Raw genomic sequence first — 23,201 nt, 5'->3', positions numbered from 1 at the left:
CCTGCCAAATCAACACTAAGAAAAAGAGCACTCTCCACTGCGGGACCACACCAATGGAATGCGCTCCCACCAGACCTTCGACTCGAACCCAATCTACTAGAGTTCAAAAAAAGGTTAAAAACCTGGCTCTTCAGGCAAGCTTTCCAATAGGCACCTCCTCCTGACTTTCAGATCCAACCATTGCAGGGTGTCACCAACACCTTGCCACGTAATTTTCATACCGTACTTGCTTATTCGCAATTCTAACAGTCATTATTCACCTTTATATAACCGTCTACTGCAGACCATATTCGCTACTAAAGTTCTTTGTAAAAAAGGTTAAATCTGTTAAATGCTATTGTTACATTCTATGTTACTTGTAATAATGTTCAATGGTTTATTGTTATTGTTCCATGTTCTATGTAAAAAAACCCAGGTCTAACTTCCCAGACCAGGGCAACCTCTTTCGTTACTTGTAAACCGGACTGATTTGTATTGCATACAGGAATTCCGGTATATAAAAATTTAAAATAAATATAAATTAAAATAAATGTTTATTAACCCCTTTAAAAAAGTGAAGCAGATTTGTGAGGCAAGACTTGCCTTGAGTAAAGCCATGCTGATTTTGTTCCATTAAACCATGTCTTTCTATATGTTTTGTGATTTTGATCTTTAGAACACTTTCCACTATTTTTCCTGTCACTGAAGTTAGGCTAACTGGTCTGTAGTTTCCCGGATAGCCCCATGAGCCCTTTTTAAATACTGGGGTTACATTAGCCACCCCCCAGTCTTCAGGTACAATGAATGATTTTAATGATAGGTTACACATTTTTATTAATAGATCTGAATTTTTTAGTTCCTTCAGAACCTTGGGATATATACCACCCGGTCCAGGTGATTTACTACTCTTCAGTTTGTCAATCAGACCTACCACATCTTCTTGGTTTACTGTAATTTTGTTCAGTCCATCTGAATCATTACCCATGAAAACCTTCTCCAGAACAGGTATCTCCCCAACATCCTCTTCAGTAAACACCAAAACAAAGAAATTGTTTAATCTTTCCGCAATGGCCTTATCTTCTCTAAGTGCTCCTTTAACCCCTTGATCATCTAAAGGTCCAACTGACTCCCTCGCAGGCTTTCTGCTTCAGCTATATTTAAAAAGGTTTTGACTGTGTTTGCCTCTATGGCCAACTTCTTTTCAAATTCTCTTTTAGCCTTTCTTATCAATGTCTTACATTTAACTTGCCAACGTTTATGCTTTATCCTATTTTCTTCTGTTGGATCCATCTTCCAATTTTTGAATGAAGATCTTTTGGCTAAAATAGCTTCTTTCACCTCACCTTTTAACCATGCCAGTAATCGTTTTACCTTCCACATTTCTTAATGTGTGGAATACATCTGGACTGTGCTTTTAGGATGGTATTTTTTAACAATGACCACGCCTCTTGCACACTTTTTACTTTTGTAGCTGCTCCTTTCAGTTTTTTTCTATTTTTCTCATTTTATCAAAGTTTCCCTTTTGAAAGTTTAGCACTAGAGCCGAGGATTTGCTTACTGTTCCCCCTTCCAGTCATTAATTCATATTGGGGTGGATTTTCATACTCCGCGAATAGGCCTACTTTTGTTTGCGCTCCAGGCGCAAACAAAAGTACGCTGGATTTTAGTAGATACGTGCGGAGCCGCGCGTATCTGCTAAAAACCTGGATCGGCGCGCGCAAGGCTATCGATTTTGTATAGCTGGCGTGCGCCGAGCCGCGCAGCCTACCCCCGTTCCCTCCGAGGCCGCTCCGAAATCAGAGCGGCCTCGGAGGGAACTTCCTTTTGCCCTCCCCTCACCTTCCCCTCCCTTCCCCTACCTAACCCACCCACCCGGCCCTGTCTAAGCCCCCCCCTTACCTTTGTCGGGGGATTTACGCCTCCCGGAGGGAGGCGTAAATCCCCGCGCGTCAGCGGGCCTCCTGCGCGCCGGGACGCGACCTGGGGGCGGGTCCAGAGGGTGCGGCCACGCCCCCGGGCCGCCCCGGGCCGTAGCCACGCCCCCGGGCCCGCCCCCGGAACGCTCCAGACACGCCCCGAAAACGCCACGCAGTTCGGGCCCGCCCCCGACACGCCCCCCGACATCGTGGCATACAAGGCGTTCAAACGCCCCTATCATGACATCCCCCACCCCCGGGGGGGTCCATTTTGATTTCACATATACCACAGAGGAATCAAGGGATGGAGGAGAATTCTCAAAAAAGAGTTTGAGTTTCAGAGATCGAAAGAACCGATGTAAATGAACCAGGATGTCAAACGCATCCCCCTTCTGGGTAGGGACAAACGAAAGTCCCTGATGTAATACATTTAATTCAGTAGTGGTTAAGTGGCGGGATGATAAGTTAAAAACTGTGTCCTTTATTGCCACAATTCGGCCTGAGTCCGAGGTGGGCGGACCGATCGTTGTTGTTGACTGGTCTGTAGCGCTGGAGGAGCCGCTAGCTGGCGAGACTGTCGTGAATCTTGCTTCGGTCGCGGCTGGCCTGAATCTAAAAAAGATGCCGCTATAGAGGCATATCTGGAAGAAGATGATGACAATGTAGAGTCGTCTGGTACAGTGACCGAAGTTTGTGCGGTACGTGGAGCACGTCCCGGAACTGCAGCAGATGTTGTCCCGCGGGCTCGACGATTCTGTCCCCGGGTGCGTGGGCCCCGGCATTCCTCTCCTGAAGATTCCCCTGAGGAGGTACTGTCGGCAAAGGTGATCTTTTTTAGATTCAGGCCAGCCGCGACCGAAGCAAGATTCACGACAGTCTCGCCAGCGAGCGGCTCCTCCAGCGCTACAGACCAGTCAACAACAACGATCGGTCCGCCCACCTCGGACTCAGGCCGAATTGTGGCAATAAAGGACACAGTTTTTAACTTATCATCCCGCCACTTAACCACTACTGAATTAAATGTATTACATCAGGGACTTTCGTTTGTCCCTACCCAGAAGGGGGATGCGTTTGACATCCTGGTTCATTTACATCGGTTCTTTCGATCTCTGAAACTCAAACTCTTTTTTGAGAATTCTCCTCCATTCCTTGATTCCTCTGTGGTACATGTGAAATCAAAATGGACCCCCCCGGGGGTGGGGGATGTCATGATAGGGGCGTTTGAACGCCTTGTATGCCACGATGTATCATTGATTTGTTCACAAAATCAATATATCAGACATAACCTGACAAAAGAGGAGGCTAGCGCTCTTACGGCCCTTGCTCGAGATCCCTCGATTGTTATCAAACCAGCGGACAAGGGAGGGGGGATAGTGGTACTTAATAAAACAGATTATATGGCAGAAGTTCTCAGACAACTGAGTGACACTGCCTTTTATGTACCTTTAACTACTGATCCCACAAATTCATTACATCACCACATTCATTCAATAGTCCAGTCAGCCCTAGAGGCACACATTATCACCGCCAAGGAGGCCAAGTTTTTGACTCCATCATACCCGGTAATGCCTCTATTTTACATCCTCCCAAAAGTACACAAGTCCCTTGAAAAACCGCCGGGACGCCCGATTGTATCCGGGATTGGGTCCTTACTGGAGCCTTTATCACAGTTCGTTGATATTTTTCTGAAACCTATGGTACCCCAGATAAGCTCCTATGTGAGGGATTCCTCTCACTTTATGACCATATTATCAGCACTACAGGTCCCTCAATTTACGATCTTTCTCATTACACTTGATGTGGTATCCCTGTACTCTAATATCCCTCAAAGTGAGGCCCTGACAGTGATTGAGAAATATTTGAACACACGTCCGCCACCACAGCGGATTACCACTTCTTTTCTAGTGCAACTTGCTGAACTAGCATTAACCAAAAATTTTTTCCGGTTTGAGGACACGTTTTATCAGCAAGTAAAGGGGACTGCAATGGGGGCCACTATGGCTCCGAGCTTAGCGTGCCTGTACATGGCTGAATATGAAACGTCAAATATATACTCGTCTACATGGTATCATTTCATCCATGTATGGCTACGCTACATCGATGATATTTTCATTATCTGGACAGGCACGGATATCCAGTTTTTTATGTTTCTGGATTGGATCAATACAGTTAATGCTCACATCCAATTTAATTACAGTATTCACCCTTCCTGCATATCGTTTTTAGACATCAATGTCTTATGGGTGGTGGACCACTTTGAAACAACCCTTTTTCGTAAACATACAGACCGCAATACCTTGCTGGCTTATAAAAGTTGCCATCCAAGGGCACTGAGGGATAATATCCCCACGGGGCAATTTTTGAGACTTCGCCGGCTATGTTCAACACGTCAGGAATTCCTTTCTCAATCCAATGGGCTGGTTGACCGCTTCATTGAAAGGGGCTACCCGATGCGTGTGATTAAAAGGGCTTTTAAGCGTGCGTTGTATACACAACGAGATTGGCTGTTTACACCTTCCACGTCATCGGATGACGTCTCTTACAACTGCATTCTTCCTTTTTCCACTGTGGGGAGGGCTGTAGCTAAGATGGTGAAGCGTCATTGGTTATCTTTGTCCCTGAACAGTTTAATGCATGGTCCCCCACGATTTACCTTCAAACGTGCCACCAATCTTAGAGATCGCCTGGTGCACACAGCCCCAGTGGCACAATTTCCAGTGAAATCGAGCGGTCAGCATATTCCTTGCGGTCACTGTACAATGTGCAGTCACACGCAACCGGCCACCACATTCGCACACCCTTTGACTGGACGTGTGTTCAAACTTTACTCTCAGTCGAACTGTTGCACAAAAGGAGTCATTTATGTCATACGATGCCCCTGTCCACTGCTGTACGTGGGGAAAACATCTCGAATGATAAAGACACGGATTATAGAACATTGTTCTAATATAAGATCCTCCAGGATTGATGAACCTTTAGTGTCCCACTGGCTCCAGACTGAACATTCCATTGATTCTCTCTCCTTCTCGGTATTGGAGGTGGTCCCGCCCCCTTCGCGGGGGGGTGACTTCTCCGGTATGCTTGGTAGGAGGGAGCAACGATGGATCTATACCCTCAACACAGTAGCCCCTTCTGGGCTCAACAAAGATATTGAATGGTATCTGTTTTATTAACAATATTTAGAAGTGTCCGTCTACAGGTGTCTGTCCGCTGATTGCAATACCTCGCGAGAGTTGCCCTTCGCGCCTTTTTCGGCTCTTTAAATGTTTGTGCAGATCAGAGGGCGAGTGCGCTCCTGAGAAGACTTGAATGGGTATGTGTACCTTTAATTATATCACTTGTTTGGCAGTGTTTGCTCCTCTCCTCACTATTTTATTCTATATTATATTACAGATATGAATAATTTCTTTGGGTCCCTCCCGATGCAGCCTCCGCGAAACACGGGACCGTGTCGGGGGACTTATAACACATACGTTTGCTATTACTTATATGGAGTTGCCGCATTAAATGATTGATGAACTTGACTTATGTTTAATAAATTTCTTATACTTAGTGAATGGGACTTTGATCTCTTTACTTGCACTATTGACTTGCTGGATTTACTTACGTGCAAGGTGCTTCTGCAACATTTCTGGGTAATTGTTGTCAGTTGTTGTCAACAACCTATAAGAGAACTATACAAGAACTAGACAAGTTCAATTCTAAAAACTCTTTGAACCCCTATTCAATACCCATAGAACAACACAAAGAATTCCATAGAACATCACAAAGAATTCCCCAAAGAATTCTTCAACTTTAACTCCTTGGCAGCCCAAAAGTACAAAATGCAATTCCCAACCTCCTGACAGTCTTAAAAGCTATACACAACCCCACACAGAAGTTATCTGCCTCTGCCTATATTAGGCTATGTATATTGTATTTCTTTGTTTAACCCCATATATTCATTTCCAAGTTATTCTTCCTGTTCTCTGTAAGACATTTGCTTGTCACTGTTATTGTTCAAAATGTAAACCGAATTGATCAGTAATTCTGTTATTGGAAAGTCGGTATAGAAAAGTTCTAAATAAATAAATAAATAAAATAATTGGTAATATACTACATCAAATGTTCAACGTAATCCTGTTATTCCTGTTATAATTTGTATAATTTGTTATATTTATTACAATGTTACAATTTATTATTTTTATTACAATGTTATAATGTAAAATAGGGCTGTTACTACCCTATTCTTTGAGTTATCTGGAAACCGATGTGATATCTCGATCGAACGTCGGTATATAAAATAAATAAATAAATAAATAAATAAATAAATAATTGAAATCTCCCATTATTTCTGTACTACCTATTTGGTTAGCTTCCCTAATTTCTCTTAGCATTTCAATTTCCGTCTCACCATCTTGGCCAGGTGGACGGTAGTTTACTCCTATCACTGTACTCTTCCCCAACACACAAGGGATTTCTACCCATAAAGATTTGATTGTGCATTTAGTCTCATGCAGGATCTTTATCCTGTTGGAATCTATGCCATCCCGGACATAAAGTGCCACCCCGCCTCCCAGATGCTCCGCTCTGTTCATTGTGATAAAATTTGTACCGCGGTATAGCACTGTCCCATTGGTTGTCCACTTTCCACCATGTCTCTGAGATGCCAATTAAGTCTATGTCATCATTCACTGCTATACACTCTAATTCTCCCATCTTAATTCTTAGACTTCTGGCATTCACATACAAACATTTCAAAGTATATTTTTTGTTTGTATTTTCATTCTGCTTTTTAACTGATAGGAATACATTGGAATTTTTTTTAGCTCAGGTGAGTTTTTAGTTACAGGCACTTGGACTACTTTTCTTATTATTGGAACTTTATTGTTGGGATGCCCTGATTCTAATGCATCATTAGTATCCTTTGAAGATACCTCCTCCAAACCATGCGCTGCTGAGCACATGGTCGACTTTCCCCTTTGTTCTAGTTTAAAAACTGCTCCATCTCCTTTTTATTTTTATTTTTAATTTTTTATCATCTTTTTAACAATATACAAATGAAATTGTATCGGAAATTTCAGAGATACAAAAAAAAAAAAAAAAGTCTTAAGGATCTCAAATCCTTTATGACTCACAATATCCTTACAACCATTACCAAAACATTCTCTTATTACATAGGAAATCGGGAGAGAAAAAAAAAACTTTAAGTGGAGTACATTTAAAAGAAACAATTACAAATAACTGCCCTTAAATTACACCTTAATTATTATCAACCCCTTGATTCTCATCAGATGATCTCCTGCCAGACAAGAAAACCCTTAACTGATCAGGTAAAAAGAAAAGATAAGTATTTCTGGCCAGTTTCATAATACATTTACAAGGGTAGCGTAATTTAAAGCCACCCCCCAATGCTAGGGTCTCAGGTCTCATCTGTAAAAATTATCTTCTACGTTGCTGCATAGACTTTGCTAAGTCTGGGTATACTCGAACAAGACCCCCACAATATGATTCATTTATATTTTTAAAATAATTCTTCATAATCATTGATACAGCAGATTCATCAAAGAAGGAAACAAAGAGTACAGCACGATCTATAATTTCTACATTAGAATTTTCTAAGTAATCGGTCAGATTTTGAAAATCTGATCCTTGAGCCGGGAATATTAAAGGAGTACTGCTTCTTTTAGGCAAAAAGAAAAGTTTCTTAACTGCTGGTATCTCTGCTTGTGGGATCTTTAACACCTCCATTACGAATTTCTTGAAAGATAATAATGGGGTTTCCCCCAGTACAATTGGGAAATTCAAGAATCTCAGATTTAAATGCCTCATGTAATTTTCAATAGACTCCAGTCTTCTTAATGATGAAATTATTTCTGAAACAATTGTGGCATTCGCATTCTGAAGGCTTTTTATATACTCATTTATTTTCTTTAAAGAATTATCTTGTTCATTAAATTTCTCATGTGTGTCCCATTCTAGAACCCCAACTTTAGCGGCAATATCGTCAAGTTTTTGGATTTGGTTGTCTAACTTGGATGACATCATCATGAGTTCCCAGATATTATCAAGGGTTATAATTGCTGGTTTAATAAATTGCTGGGAGAGAGATCTTCTTACCCCGAGACCGGTGTCCTCTCGAAGCTGTCCCGTTGTTCTGGGGAAGTCTGCTGCCATCTCTCCTCCTCCTCTCGGCGCTTCAGACGTTCGGGGTTTCAGGTTTCCTCCTGATTCTCCTACCGCTCGGTCGGCTTCTGGGCCACCCAGCTGAATCCGCCTGATGATATCATCAGTGTGCATCTGAACTCCTCCGTCGGCTGTTAGGGGCAAGGCTCTCACCGGCGTTCTGGGGTCCGGAGGGCTCAGTGAAAGTTCCCCAGGAGAATATGGCTCTCCTCTCACCCCTTCTCCAGCGGGGACGAACACCCTCGATTCCGGTGGATTAACGGTGAACTCTGATATTAATCACTGTCCGGCAGCATTGTCCTGGTCGGGTGGGAAGACCCGGACTTTGCCTTTTCTCTTCTGAGGCATATTTAATAAGAAATATCACTGTAAAGCTTGGTTTTAGAAATCTGAGATCTGGAGCAAACGGAGATACACCTGCTCAGGGCGCCATCTTGTTTTCTCTCCCTTTTACCCAGCTCTCCATCTTCTTTTTAAAGGTTAGCGCCAGCAATTTGGTTCCACCCTGGTTAAGGTGGAGCCCATCCCTTTGGAAAAGACTCCCCCTTCCCCAAAAGGTTTCCCAGTTCCTTAAAAAACTGAATCCCTCTTCCTTGCACCATTGTCTCATCCACACATTGAGACTCCAGAGCTCTGCCTGCCTCCGGGGACCCGTGCGTGGAACAGGAAGCATTTCAGAGAATGCTACTCTGGAGATTCTGGATTTCAGCTTTCTACCTAAGAGCCTAAATTTGGCTTCCAGAACCTCCTTCCCTCATTTTCCTATGTTGTTGGTGTCCATATGTACCATGACAGCTGGCTCCTCCCCAGCACTGTCTAAAATCCTATCTAGGTGACGCGTGAGGTCTGCCACCTTCGCACCAGGTAGGCATGTTACCAGGCGATCCTCATGCCCACCAGCCACTCGGCTGTCTATATTCCTAATAATCAAATCACCAGCTATGACGGACGACCTAATCCTTCCCTCCTGGGCAGTAGCCCTGGGGGAGACATCCTCAGTGCAAAAGGACAATGCACCACCTGGAGAGCAGGTCCTTGCTACAGGATCCTTTCCTGCTGCACCAGGTTGATGATCTCCGATCATGAGAACTTCTTCCTCCAAGGCAGCACAAGGGCTGTCAGTCTGAAGTTGGGACTTGGCTACTATGTCCCTGAAGGTCTCATCTATATACCTCTTTTTCTGCCTCAGCTCCTCCAGGTCTGCTACTGTAGCCTCCAGAGATCTGACTCGTTCTCTGAGAGACAGGAGCTCTTTGCATCGGATGCACACGTACAACTTCTCACCGGTGGATACAAAATCATACATGTGACACTCAATGCAAAAGACTGGGAGGCCCCCTTCTTGCTGCTGGCCTGCTGCCTTCATCTCAAATTTGTTCAGTTCCTAGTTAAGTTTTAGGTTGCTATCGGAGTAGGAATGTGTCTAATTAGTGTCCTTAAATGTATTCGTGTATTCACTATATGTCTGGTAGTGGCCTACAGGGGAATGATTAAACTCTCAATAAGGTGAGGGGAATTCGTGAAGTGAAGTTCAAAGGCTTTTTTTTTAGTGTGAAAGTGGCACCTGCCTATAAATTTAAGAATGAGATGGGGTGGGTGGGAGAGGGGTGGGAAGATTGGGAAATCAAACACACTAACCTCTACTTATTATCTGCCTTACTATTAAAAGCACAAACACTAAATAATATACCCCAATAGTTAACGTCTCCCAAGCAAAACTTACTGATTCCTTTCAGCCACCAGCAAGGTGATCCTCTCCTCTCAGTGCTCCCAACGGCTATGAATAAGGCGGTTATTACTGTTATCCCCAACCGAGGAAAGATCCAGCCTTGGTGTCATCCTACTGCTCTATCTCTTTGCTAAACTTTGATCAGAAATTATTGGCAAAGATTTTAGCAGACCGATTGGCAGCAATTCTCCCAGTGTACATTGGGAGGGGCCAAGTGGGATTTGTAAGAGGGAGATATGCTGTCGTTAATGTTCGTACATTAACAGCTATTCCCTGTACATACCCGGATCTGTCCAGAACATGGGTTATGCCTCCCTTCCAGCAGGTGGAGAGACAGAAAAAGTTGAAAGGCACCCTCACTTAACCTAGTGTGCCTCCTGCATCCCTTCAGTATTTCTTTGTCTCCAGCAGATGGAGGTGGTGCAAACCCTGCAGTCTTGCCCTGTTTCTGGGGTTTAGGTTATCCCTTAAAATTAACCAAGAGTGAGATAGCTATAAGTTGTGAATCAAGCAAGTTTAAAAAAAAAAAAAAGAAGAGAGAAGTTCTTCTGCAGAGGGAAGTTTTCCCAATCCTCCCAGAGGGTTGTTAGATCCTGTGGGGTCATCCTCTCTGGTAGCAGGTTATTGGAGCTGGAGTTGGTAACCCCATGGGGCACCAGCCAGGTAAGGACCTGGGGAAAAGTTTACTGGTGGTCCAGTCCCTCTCTTAACCCGAGGTGTTTCTGAGCATTTTGTGGGAAAAAAAAAATCCAAATTTTTGAAAAATTTCTTTTTTGGTCTGCTGCACTCCAGGACTCCTCCCCATCAGAATTGCCATGTTTTTGACAAATTTCGCCATGTTTTTCACTTGTTTTGGGCCATTCCCCCCCCCCCCCCCCCCCACGATGCCGCAGCTATCTTTGTGTGTGGCATGTGGAGAATAATCCGCGCGGCTTTCTAGGGCCGGTATTTGCTCCCGCTGCCTACCTGGTGGGGAAGGCAGTTCTTTTTCAGGGTCTGCAGCATCAGCCAAGCCTCGAGGGGCTCAAAAACAATCCGCTCCGCGGGAGCTTCAGGCTGATTCTTTCCCCCTCAGTGTAGGGATGGCAGCCATCTTAAACACCTTTGCTGCAGCTCAGGCAAGGGTTATGGGGGAGGGAGAGCTTCCCCCAGCACTGTCACTGGTTCCTGCCAATTCTGAGGATACTTCAGATCAGGACCAGGATTCTTTACATGAGTATCCTGTGTTCCAGGAGGACAGGATGCTGATTCTGATTCCTTTTCTTTGGATTTTGTCCTCCTTATGCATAAAGCATTTTTGGCTTCCCGGTCTACGCAAGGTGGTGCTTTGCCGATGAGACATGCGCAGGGACCGTCCCCCAAGATAGCCAAGTGCACGGATTTGCCCGCGTCTCTGTGGATCTTGAAGTTAAAAGGCGCTGTGGCTTTGGGAGGCTCAGCCGCTCCGGGGGTCCCGGGCAGTATGGCTGTAGATGCAGGGGTCTCTCCTTCCCCACCCGCCGGGGGGGGGGGGGGGAGATTGGATGATGACCAGGGGAAACAGTCCATCTTGGATGGAGATGTCCCTAAGGTGATCCGTCTGTTCCAGAGAGAAGAATTGGAACCCCTTATTCTGGCTGTGCTTTCTGAGCTCGGAGTGGAATTTCCCCCGCATGCTCTGCCACAGGACACAGTGGATCCAGTCCTGGCAGGATTGCGAACGCCAACCTGGGGTTTTCCTTTCCACCCCATGCTTCTACAGCTGATGACTAGGGAGTGGGATGCTCCGGATGCTGGTTTGCAAGTTGGGCGAGTCATGAATAAACTGTATCCATTATTGGATGAGTTTCTGGAGCTCCTGCAGTCCCCTAAGGTAGACGCTTCAGTTTCAGCTGTTGTCAAGCGGACCACTATTCCGGTCGCAGGCTCAGCAGCTCTCAAGGATCTTCAGGACTGCAAGCTGGAAGTACTGCTTAAATGCATTTTTGAGATGTCGGCCCTGGGTATCCGGGCGGCGGTGTGTAGCAGTTATATGCTGCGTGCAAGCCTGTGCTGGGTACAGCAATTGCTGATATCCAGAGATCTTCCTCCGGGTGAGTCAGAGCAGGTGCAGCATTTGGAAGCTGCGTTGGCATATGGGGCGGATGTGCTGTATGACCTGCTCCACATTTCCTCTCACACCATGTCGTCAGCAGTGTCAGCAAGGCAGCTTTTGTGGCTTCACAACTGGTCAGCGGATGTTTCATCCATGGCTCAGCTTGGTGCTATTCCATTTAAAGGTGGTTTTTTTAATTCGAGGATGATTTGGAGAGGTTGATAAAGTCCCTGGGGGAGAACAAAGTCCACAAGTTGCCAGAGGACAGACCAAAACCCTCCAGAGAGTTTCCATCATCCCGCTCTTGTTTTCAGGGGCAGCGGAGGTTTCTGCAGAACAGGCAGCAAGCAGCCGGACAGCAGCAGCTGTTGGCCAGGAACCAAACCTGGTCCTCGTCCTTTCGGGGGCGCAGAACCTCCCGAGAGGGTGGTACTTCCTCCTCTCTCGCCTCTAAGACTACACAATGAGATGGGGCCGGCCCATCCCTCGGGTAGGGGGTCGCCTGTCCCGGTTTTACGAGGCTTGGGCCAGAATTACTTCCGATCAGTGGGTGCTAGGCATAATAGAATGAGGCTATGCTTTGGAATTTGCTCGGCCTCTCAGAGACTTCTACTTAATATCTCCATATGGTCCACAGGTCAAATGGCAGATTGTTCGTCAGACTCTTGAACGTCTCCTGGCTCTGGGAGTGGTAAAACCGGTCTCCCCAGAACACTGGAGGAAAGGAAGGTACTCCATTTACTTTGTAGTTCCAAAGAAAGAGGGATCCTTCCTGCCAATTTTGGACCTCAAGAAGGTAAAAAAGTCTCTCAAGGTGCCACACTTTCGCATTGAGTCTCTGCGTTCAGTCATCACAGCGGTATGCAAGGGAGAATTCCTGGCCTCTCTGTATCTGATGGAGGCATACTTGCACGTTCCCATCCGCGAAGATCATCAAAAGTTCCTTTGCTTTATGGTCCTGGGAATGCATTACCAATTCTGTGCTCTGCCTTTCGGTCTTGTGACCGCACCCTGTACATTCACCAAGGTCATGGTGGTTGTGGTGGTGTCCCTCCGGAAACAAGGCCTACTCATTCATCCCTACCTGGACGATTGGCTCATCAGGGCCAAGTCAAGGGATTGCTGTGTGGAAGCGATCCACAAGGTGACCACTCTCTTGGAATCCCTCGGCTGGGTAACCAATCAGACCAAGAGCAACCTTGTTCCCTCTCAGACATTAGAATTTCTTGGAGCCAGGTTTGACACTGCAGTCGGGAAAGTTTTTCTTCCGACGGACTGAAGGAACAAACTGATGGGGGCAAGTTCGTCGCTTGTTGGTCCTTCCACTTCCCAAGGCCTGGGACTACCTTCAAGTTCTAGGTTCAATGGCATCCACAAATGATTCTTTGGGCATTTGCTCATATGAGACCGTACGAGCATTACTTTTCCGGTGGGATCCCAAGTCGGAGAATTTCCATTTCCCTCTACCACTCACCGATTGTGCCAAGTCCAGTCTTGGGTAGTGGCTTTGCTCGCACAACCTGTCTCAAGGAGTGGATCTGGAAGTCCAGAGCTGGACAGTGGTGACTACAGATGCCAGCCTCTCAGGCTGGGGAGCTGTCTGCCGGTATCTTTCAGTACAAGGCAGCTGGTCTCCGGAGGAGTCCAGATGGTCGATCAATCGCCTGGAGACCAGAGCGGTTTGCTTGGCCTTGCAACACTTTCTTCCATACTTACACCAACAGGCGGTTCGGGTCCTCTCCAACAATGCGACAACAGTGGCCTATATCAACCATCAAGGAGGCACCAGAAGTCAAGCTACTTATGGCTTGGGCAGAGCAAACTCTTGCGATGCTGGCAGCTTCCCACATCGCCGGAAGGACAACATACAAATGGACTTCCTCAGTCGGAGGCGCATAGATCCCGGAGAGTGGGAACTCTCGTACGGAGCAATGGATCTCATTTCTCGAAGATGGGGGACTCCCCACATGGATTTGATGGCAACGCGGGACAATGCCAAAGCTCCTCGCTTCTTCAGTCTCAAGAGAGATCACAGTGCAGAGGGGGTCGATGCGCTAGTACTTCCCTGGCCAACCTCCATTCTCCTGTGTTTCCTCCTTGGTCTCTGGTGGGCAAGGTGCTTCGCAGGAGAGAGGTCCACCCAGGGAGGGTAATCCTAGTGGCTCCTAAGTGGTCCCGACATCCGTGATTTGTGGACCTTGTCAATCTGGCTGTGGACAGCCCTTTACGACTTGGGCATCTTCCACAACTTCTCCATCAAGGGCCTATATATTTCGACCAGGCAGCTCGCTTCTGTCTAGTGGCTTGGCTTTTGAAAGGAGGAGATTGAGAAGAAGGGCTATTCTGAGGAGGTCATCACTACATTGCTACGAGCCAGGAAAACGACTACCTCCCTCTCATACATTAGAGTATGGAGAGTTTTTGAGACGTGATGTCGTGAGAGAGAGATTCTTCCCTTCAACTCCCTCTGGGTACAGGTGGCGGCCCTAGCCACTCTGGTTTGTAGCTCGGTGGTGGCACATCCTAGATGTGGTGCGTATTCTCAGAGGAGTAAGACATTTGAAGCCCCCGGTATGTCTGTCGTGGAGTCTTATTTTGGTTCTTCTCGTCTTGTGTGATCCGCCGATTGAACCCCTTAAAATGATAACGTTGAAGGACCTTACTTTGAAAACGGTTTTTGGTGGCTATCTGCTCAGCTCGCCGAATTTCTGAGTTGCAGGCTCTCTCCTGTAGGCAACCCTTTTTGAGGATCTCTGACTCGGGAGTTTCGCCTTGTACGGTTCCGTCCTTTTTACCCAAAGTGGTCTCATCTTTTCATTTAAGCCAATCAGTTGAGCTTCCGGCTTTTCCTGATTTGTTGAATGATGTACAACATGCATGAGAGCTTTGTCGGCTAGATGTTCTGCGTTCCTTGGAAGTCACTAATTCTTTCAGACTCTCAGATCATTTGTTTTTCCTATGGAGTGGTCCCAGGAAAGGTCATAAGGTGTCTAAGATGATGATTGCACGATGGTTGAAAGAAGCCATATCATCTGCATACATTTGTAAAGGGAGACCTGTTCTAGATGGCCCATTCTATTTGTTCTCAAGCAACTTCGTGGGCCGAATGCCAGTTGGTATCACCTCAGATTTGCAGAGCGGCTACTTGGAAGACGCTCCACACATTTGCTCACCACTACTGCTTGGACGTTCAGGTGCCAGGAGATTTTGGCAGTGGCGTACTGCGCGCAGGACTCATGAGGTCCCACCCGGTTTAGGAAAGCTTTGGTACATCCCATGGTCTGGACTGATCCGGGTACGTACAGGGAAAAGAAAATTGGTTCTTACCTGATAATTTTACATAAGAACATGCCATACTGGGTCAGACCAAGGGTCCATCAAGTCCAGCATCCTGTTTCCAACAGTAGCCAATCCAGGCCATAAGAACCTGGCAAGTACCCAAAAACTAAGTTTATTCCATGTTACTGTTGCTAGTAATACCAGTGGCTATTTTCTAAGTCAACTTTTTCGTTCCTGTAGTACCACGGATCAGTCCAGACACCCATCCAAAGACTAGGAGTGGGTGACAGGGGGATCTGTAATGTTGTGCCTCACAGCCGCCCGCGAACGCAACCCCCTACCTGACTCACGGCGTCGGGGTCACTGCGGCAGCATCGGGGAGGTCGCTGGAGTCCAACTTCGTTCACCCCCGCACCTCGGAGCGGGCCCCCACAGTGGTTGCCGGCGGGGGAGGCGCCCCAGGCCTTCCCTCGCTGCGTCGGGCCCCTCTGCTCTGCTCCCAGAACCAAGATGGCCGCCCTGCCCTTAGGCACGAGGCCACGCCTCCTCACAGAATTTAAAGGGGCCTCGTCCTCCAAATTGACTTCACCTGTTCCTGATGGGCTAGGCACAGGGAAGTATATAAGCAGACTCCCTCCACTCACTCCTCGACTTGGTAACGAGTCTGCTCGCTCCGGTGAGTCTCCTGGTGCCTTTGGTTCCTGGTTCCTTCTTCTTCTCGGTGATTCCTCAGTGTGTGACTTCGGACTGGCAAGCGGTGATTCCTTGGTGACTTCGGACTGGCAAGCGGTGATCCCTCGGTGTGTGACTTCGGACTGGCACGCGGTGATTCCTCGGTGTATGACTCTGGACTGGCAAGCGGCGATCCTCTGGTACTCGACCTCGGACTTCCTCCGGACCACCCACCTCCAAGGGCCCACCTAAGTCCCAGCGGCCTGGGTCCCTACGGGCTCCTCCCAGGGGGGGCCACAGGCTTCCAGTGGCGAAGATCCAGTTGGCCCTTGCTCCGACTTCACGCCTCATCGCCCTATCAGAGACCAACCTAAGTCTCTGGCAGCGAGGACCCAGCCAGTTCCAACTTCTGTTCCGCCTCGCCACCCGACGGGGGAACCTGAGGAACCATCTCCTAAGGTCATATCAACCTCCCGTCGGTCCAAGGGTTCACATCCCTCCTGGTCATAACATGTAAAGTCCGCGTGCACATATTCAGGTTATGTTATTGCAGCATACTAAGAAAGAAAGCTACGGTTACATGTTTATATGTTCATTCTTAAAAGTTCTTGCTTGATTCATAGCTAGTCTAATTCTGCTTTGATATTCTATATACTGAAGGGATGCTGGAGGCACACTAGCTTAAGTGAGGGTGCCTTTCAAGTTTTTCTCTGTCTCCACCTGCTGGTAGGGATGCATAACCCATGGTCTGGACTGATCTGTGGTACTACAGGAACAAAAATTATCAGGTAAGAACCAATTTTCTTTTTTCCCTTTGTACCACTAAGAATTTGCCTTTTCTAGTGGTTAGTTTCAACGCAGAAAAGGTGTTTGACAGGGTGGAATGGCAGTACTTATTTGCTGTGTTGCAACACATGGGGCTGGCTGGCTTCTTTCTTCAAGGGAAACATCTATTATAATGACCCAGTGGCGTCCATTACAGTCAATGGGGAGATGTCTTACATTTTTGCTATAAACCATGGTACAAGGCAAGATTGTCCCCTTTTGTCTTTGTTATTCCTGTTATCTATGGAACTGTTATTGTTGGCCATTCAAAATTCTGGGGAAATTCAGGGATTTTCAATTGGTTCTTCTGTTTTCAAATATGTTGCTTTTGCAAATGATCTTTTAGTATTCTTTTGTAATCCAGTGTCATCTCTGCCACAACTTCTCTGGATTTTTAAGATTTTTGGTGAATTTTCTGGTTTTACTTTGAATAAAGATAAGTCTGAAGCTCTGGTTTCCCACATACCCTTCGGGAGCAGTGGGGGATACTTTCCCCCTGAAATGGGCAGAAGGTTCCTTTCATTATCTGGGAATTAGTGTCTCTCTGAATTTGAATCACCTCTATAATCTTAATATCTCTCCGCTACTCACTCTGACTAAGGATAAACTCAGACTATGGCATACTTTACCGCTATCTCTGGAGGGTAGAGTACATCTGTTCAAGATGATTCTATTCCCTAAGTGGCTTTATGTTTTGCAGACTCTGCCTCTTTATTAGGGAAGGACACAAGCACTCTTGACAGAATGCTTTCGTGGATTTTATGGGTGGGAAAAAAAGCTTGAGTTGCATTGGCTCGATTGAAATCCCCTTGGTCACGAAGGGGCATGGGTCTCCCCGATATGAAAGGATACAACTTGGCATGTCTTTTACGATTGATGAGAGATTGGCTATATGGAACCACTCTTTTTACTACACCTGATAGTGATAAGTTAGCACAAAGTGAAATTATGTGCTACTATGTTCTACATGCTTCCCCTAGTCATCTTCCTCGTTTTTTAGTCTCTAATTTGTTGGACTCTCCTCTTCAATGGGCATGGAGGACTCTGTTGAGAAAACTGCAATTGTCACCAAATCGCATGCCCTTACTGCCCATAAAGGGGAATCTAGTCTTTCAGCCTGTTCTACATGCTAAGCAATTTTCTTTTTGGTCTGAGTGGGGTATCACCCATCTTCATCAGGTTTTAATGGGAGAGGATATTATTTTATCATTACCGGAATTACAAACTCAATTTGGGTTAAGGGCTGTTGACTTCTTTCCTTACATGCAGCTGCACCATTATGTTCGGTCCTTCCATGTGGAGGATTTGACTTTGGCTGCAGTGAATACATTGGATGACTTTTTACATTATGACCGACAGAAAGTCTCTATATCCAAGTTATACAAGGAATGGCAAGCTTTGGAAAACAGTGAATGGGTTTCTGCTCTTTTGGGAAGGTGGCGTTCAGATGGGGCATTTGTGGTATCATGTAAATTCTATGTTTCTTGCTTTGGGGAGGAAAAACAAGTAACTGTGAATAGTTATCTACAGGAAATGCAGTTTAAGTTCCTTCACAGAGTGTTTTTTTCTCAAATTTCAGCTTTTAAAGCCCATCTTGTTCTCTCAAACTTATGTTCTAAATGCTCTTTAGAGAGGGGCTCTCTTGCACACGCATTTTGGCATTGTTCAGTCATCTCTCAGTTTTAGCAAAGAATTCTCAAATATATTGACACTTTGTTAGGGGTTTCTTTCCCTATGTTCCCAGAACATATTTTGTTTCAAGTGGATCTGGCTAAGTATGTATGGGGAGATGCTCAAAGGATCCTTGTTAGGAATTTTTAGCACAAGGTAAATGCTCTATATTATTAGTCTGGAAGGAATCTCATGCGTTTTCCTTTTGGCAGTGGCGAAATGCCATTCATAATATGATGGTGATGGAATCTCTAGCAGCCCATTCCTCTTTTAATGTTAAGATGAAATTCCTTAAAGTTTGGGATCCATACTTACACAGTCTCACTAGTAGAGTAAGAAGCTATGTTATTTGAGGCAATTATGTGGTGAGCTGCCCATTATATAACACTGGGGTTGGGAGGTGGGGGACCAGGGGGGAGGAATGTTGAAGGGTTGGGAGGGTTATACCCTATTGTATTCTGAATGGGCTTCATGTACCAGAGTATGACATCATGCCTATTATATATGTTATGTTTGAGTTTTGTTATTTGGGGGGGGGGGGGGGGGGGGGGTTGAAAATTGAAAATCTTTATGTTTCTGTATTGTGTATGTTCTTAAGGTGTTAATAAAAATATTTCACTAAAACAATTCTTTCATAGAGGTCAAGTTGTTATTGCTGCTAATAGTAGCTCATATATTACATATACTAATCCTGGTCCTGTAGGTACTACTTGAGTTGCTACTTCAGGAGTGAATTGAGAGTTGCTTATATTGTGCAATTGTAAATGCATTTATTCAACTTCTTAAAGTGTATACCTCATCTGTGATACTACACTCAATATTTTCACCTGTCTGAAAGTGAAAATTACATAATGTGATTGATAAATGTGCCTCTGACACCAGGTACACATTCAAATCCTGAAGCTTGGTAGAAAGTTTTATAAAGGTTACGTCTGTTTGAATAGTAATACCACATTGAATTTCTTATTTACTAGCAATTAGACCCCTCCAATATCAATATTTGAGGTCCTTGCAAAAAAAAAGAAAAAAAGTTGGACATCTACAGGAACTTCTGTGCATTGCAGTGCCCCTTAATTTTGCACATATTTCAACTCTCATTCATGCTTCAAAACTTTGCCAGCGCAAGCCTGGAAAAAATAACTTACAATAACCCAAGATTTGTAGTATCTTCTTATTATAAAATGACTTTTCCAACCTTCTTTTTCTTTTTCTTGTCAGATGAATTGGACAAACTCATCACAGACAGACCTGAAACCTGTAGACTACCCTCCAAGCAAGCAGATCCTGAAGGTCCCACAATGACCCATATGGCAAGTGGTCAAGGAAGAATCACCATCGCTCAGCTGCAGCCCCAGCCAATTATGACATTATCATTACAGTCTATACCACTGCATCACCATATCCAGATCCAGGCCCATATGGCTCCAGGCTCCCCAGCTCCTGCCCAAACCCCTCCACTACACACTCTCCCCGATATCAGTCATAGTCCTCTTCATCAGCACACAATGAACAGGGCAACCACGGATTTCCTGAACATGAGCACAGATATGAATACAGAAGTAGATTGTCTGGATCCAAGCATAATGGACTTTGCACTGCAAGGTAAGGATGATGGTAGCAACTCATGTTCCTCTTCTTCAAGTCAGGCTAGTCCACACAAGTGGATTATGCACTCCTACCAGCAGATGGAGACGGAGATCATAAGCTCGCTGTCACCCCTCATATAGCGCTGCGCTGACATCAGCCTGCCAGTAATCTCAGTCTCCAGCAAAATGGTGGACATGCATTCCATTCTGTGGACTGCGGCCTGGATAGGTCGGGTGACCATGAAGAGAGGCTAGCAGGTGGCTCCTGGTGTGAAAGGATGTTTTTCCCTTTCTCAGTTGAGCATGACCCAGTGGAATATGGGCCTCTTAACTCCCTCAGTTCAACAGAACCTGATCCTGTCGGTTGAGACAGCTCCTGAGGTAACAATATGGATTCACTCCCTCACTGGAGTAAATTTGAGGTTCGAGGGGGCGCTACTGGTAGGTGAATGCTTGTTGTTTCTCTCCCTCCTGCTGATTTCCATAGAGAAAAGGAGTTGTTTAAAAAAAAAACTGCAGTTCTATTTTATGCTCCTGAGGTGACAGATGGCTTTCCCTTCCTCAGTGGTGCAGGAATCCCTGCCTCCTCCGAAGATGGCCAGTGTTTGGGGATCTCCAGAGGTTGAGCTTACTCCCTCTGTACAGCCGGTGAAGGCCTCAGGCTTTCAGAGTAACTTGGTTGTCTTCCTCTGCTCTCCACTTCCCACCATTGTTTTTCAGTAAAGTTTATTTTAAAAATTAAATAAATAAAACCTGTAAAGACTCCCTCCCTTTCTCTCTCATTTTGCTCAGTGGCTGTGTACCATGGTAGCGAGGTTAAGGGACTGGCTGTGGGGGATATTATGGATGCTTACTGGTTGAAAGCTTTCTTTTCCTGATTCTGGGGGCCACAGGAGTGGTTCCAGAAATTAAATATGGCACCGGTCTAACTATAAGCACAGAAGACACACTGCGCTGAGCACCATGTAGTGATGTGGAGAGTGCAGATTGGGCTGCTTCTAGCAGTGTCCGCGCCTGTGTGATGGATGAGAGAGATTTGTTTTGCCCATGATTTCATGGCTGCAGACAATCCAAGATTGGGGAGAATACCGCAATTTATGTTGCATTGTCTGCTACCTCAGTAGCTATCTTGCAGCTATGGGGGGAAATGAGATGGAGGGCAGGGTTGCTCCTCCCCTCCCCCTTTGGTCCTGGCCCTGGTGTCAAGTATGTCAAGCTGGGCCTTAGGTTACCTAAGTGATGGTAGCCTTTAGTCAGGTCCTCTTCCAGGACAGAAGTGTCAAGGGGTCTGTTCCAGAGTTACCTCCCTGCTGAAATCAAGGGGGAGAGCTGCTGTCATTACTAAGGGCCTTAGTAATGACAGCAGTACCAACCAAATGATCTATTTAGATGGCTCAATAAGTTATTTATGGTAGTGGGTTCTTCCCATGCCTTTGGTTTGAGGATTTGGATTAATTACTGCTTTAAGAAAACTGCCCCATGTTAACTAGTAACTGGAATAAAAAGGCACAAAGAGAAAAAAATGTAATTGTTAGCCCAGAGGGTAGTAACTGCTGATTCTTGCTGGTTGCAGGTTACCACCATGACTTCTGTTACAGATACTGATTGTTACAGCAGGCAGGTTACCCCCATGTGTTATGGGAAAGACAGAAACTGCCACAGTGGACAGATTACACTATTGTCTGTTGTTGGATTAGGAATTGAGTATATTTATGGTTGAAGGCCTATAGAGGAATTTAAGGGTCTGCAGATTGTGGATTTAGGTGTTGGTTGCATGAGCTCAAAGGCCCTAGAGTTCTTGTGCTACAGATGGATGGATGTTTGATTCCCACTGGTTTCAACATGTAGACTGTTATGGTGTAACAGTAGGCCCTCATTCAACAAAAAATAAATAAATAATCTAAATAATAATAATGACAGGGCTCTTCCTCCTTAGTCCACCTACTTGAGGATCCCTCTGGTGAGCAGATTTTGTCTCTGTACTTCCTTAGATTTTTTCTATCTCATTGCAGTCCAGGAAGGAGGTAGGAATAGATCTGCTGATTCCAGTCCTCAAAGACAATGCAAGGAGTTCTGGATGAGGACCTTGGTTTTTGTTTCCAAGGTGAGCCCAGCTTTGAATGGGTCACTGGTTTGGGAATACGCTTCTCTTGCCTCAGATAAGAACATGCCATACTGGGTCAGACCAAGGGTCCATCAAGCCCAGCATCCTGTTTCCAACAGTGGCCAAACCAGGCCATAAGAACCTGGCAAGTACCCAAAAACTAAGTCTATTCCATGTTACCGTTGCTAATGGCAGTGGCTAGTCTTAGGTGGTTAGTGTTTTTTAAGGGGGATCTGCTTTTGTAAGGGCCTTTCTTAGAGTTCTGACCCTAGGTCTCATGGAAGTTTGTTCTTCACAATTTAATCCAGGTAGTGTCTCAGCACTTCCTGATGTCTGAGGTACTAGGCTGACATCTCTTTCCAGTTCATGTTTTGTCCCTTGGTCACATGGCAGCCTGAGAACCATTGCAAGGGATTGCGTTGCAGTGCAAGGAAGAATTTTAGGTATGCCCTGCTTGAAAAATGTGCTGATTACATCAATGTCCTTCAAGAGAATGTGCGGGCTTCTCAGTTTCTGACTCTTGAGGAATCTAGTTTTTCTCCTGGGAGCTCAATTTGGGACAGATCTGAACCAGGGCTTCCATCTAGAGCAGTGACTCTAGATGCTGATGGATCCCATAAGGAGTTGCAGAAGGTGATACATGGGTGTAGATTTATCTTTAGTTTCTGGATGCTAGGGTGGCAGCACTGAACTTGGTTCCAGGTCAAGATGCTTCAAATGGTCTTGTTCTCTTGGTGATGTTTTCCAGTCCCATAATTACTTGGTGTTGTTACCTTTCACAGGACACTTAGCCAGAGATTGCATTAATGGCTTTGCGTGAGCATATGGTCCGAGGGAAGACGTTAGTGCCATGCATCTGGACAGCGGTGACTGAAGAGAAGAATCTATATGTTGTGAATAAGGTGTTTTAGTGGACCCTTGAGCCGGCCTGCGGGAGACTGGAGGAAGATGGACTATAATCTCTTCTAGGGACAGGCCGGGAGGCGGATACCAGGCAGGCGGTGGGCGAGGAGCTTCACCCTGTAAGCCGGTACTCTCCCGGGAGGAGCCCGTAGGAGCCCAGCCGCTAGGACTTAGGCGGTTCACCCTGGAAACTGGTACTTCCCCGGGAGGAGCCCGTGGGAGCCCGGCCGCTGGGACTTAGGCGATCGGAGTCTGGATCCAAAGCAGGGCAGGTACTGGAACTGAAGCAAGACAGGTA

The 23,201-nt window shown here is 45.8% G+C and overlaps 1 protein-coding gene across 1 annotated transcript in view; it reads left to right on the top strand.

The window, feature by feature from the left end:
- Positions 1-23,201, top strand: part of FOXN4 (forkhead box N4) — a 198,861-nt gene that overhangs the window by 158,577 nt on the left and 17,083 nt on the right. The window contains exon 9 of the mRNA XM_029571604.1: positions 19,529-19,912. Coding sequence (XP_029427464.1) covers positions 19,529-19,912 — 384 coding nt within the window. The remainder of the gene's footprint in view (positions 1-19,528; positions 19,913-23,201) is intronic.

The sequence above is a fragment of the Rhinatrema bivittatum genome, chromosome 11 (genome assembly GCF_901001135.1).
Source record: "Rhinatrema bivittatum chromosome 11, aRhiBiv1.1, whole genome shotgun sequence".
Taxonomy (NCBI): domain Eukaryota; kingdom Metazoa; phylum Chordata; class Amphibia; order Gymnophiona; family Rhinatrematidae; genus Rhinatrema; species Rhinatrema bivittatum.
This window is presented reverse-complemented; position numbering and strand designations above follow the sequence as displayed.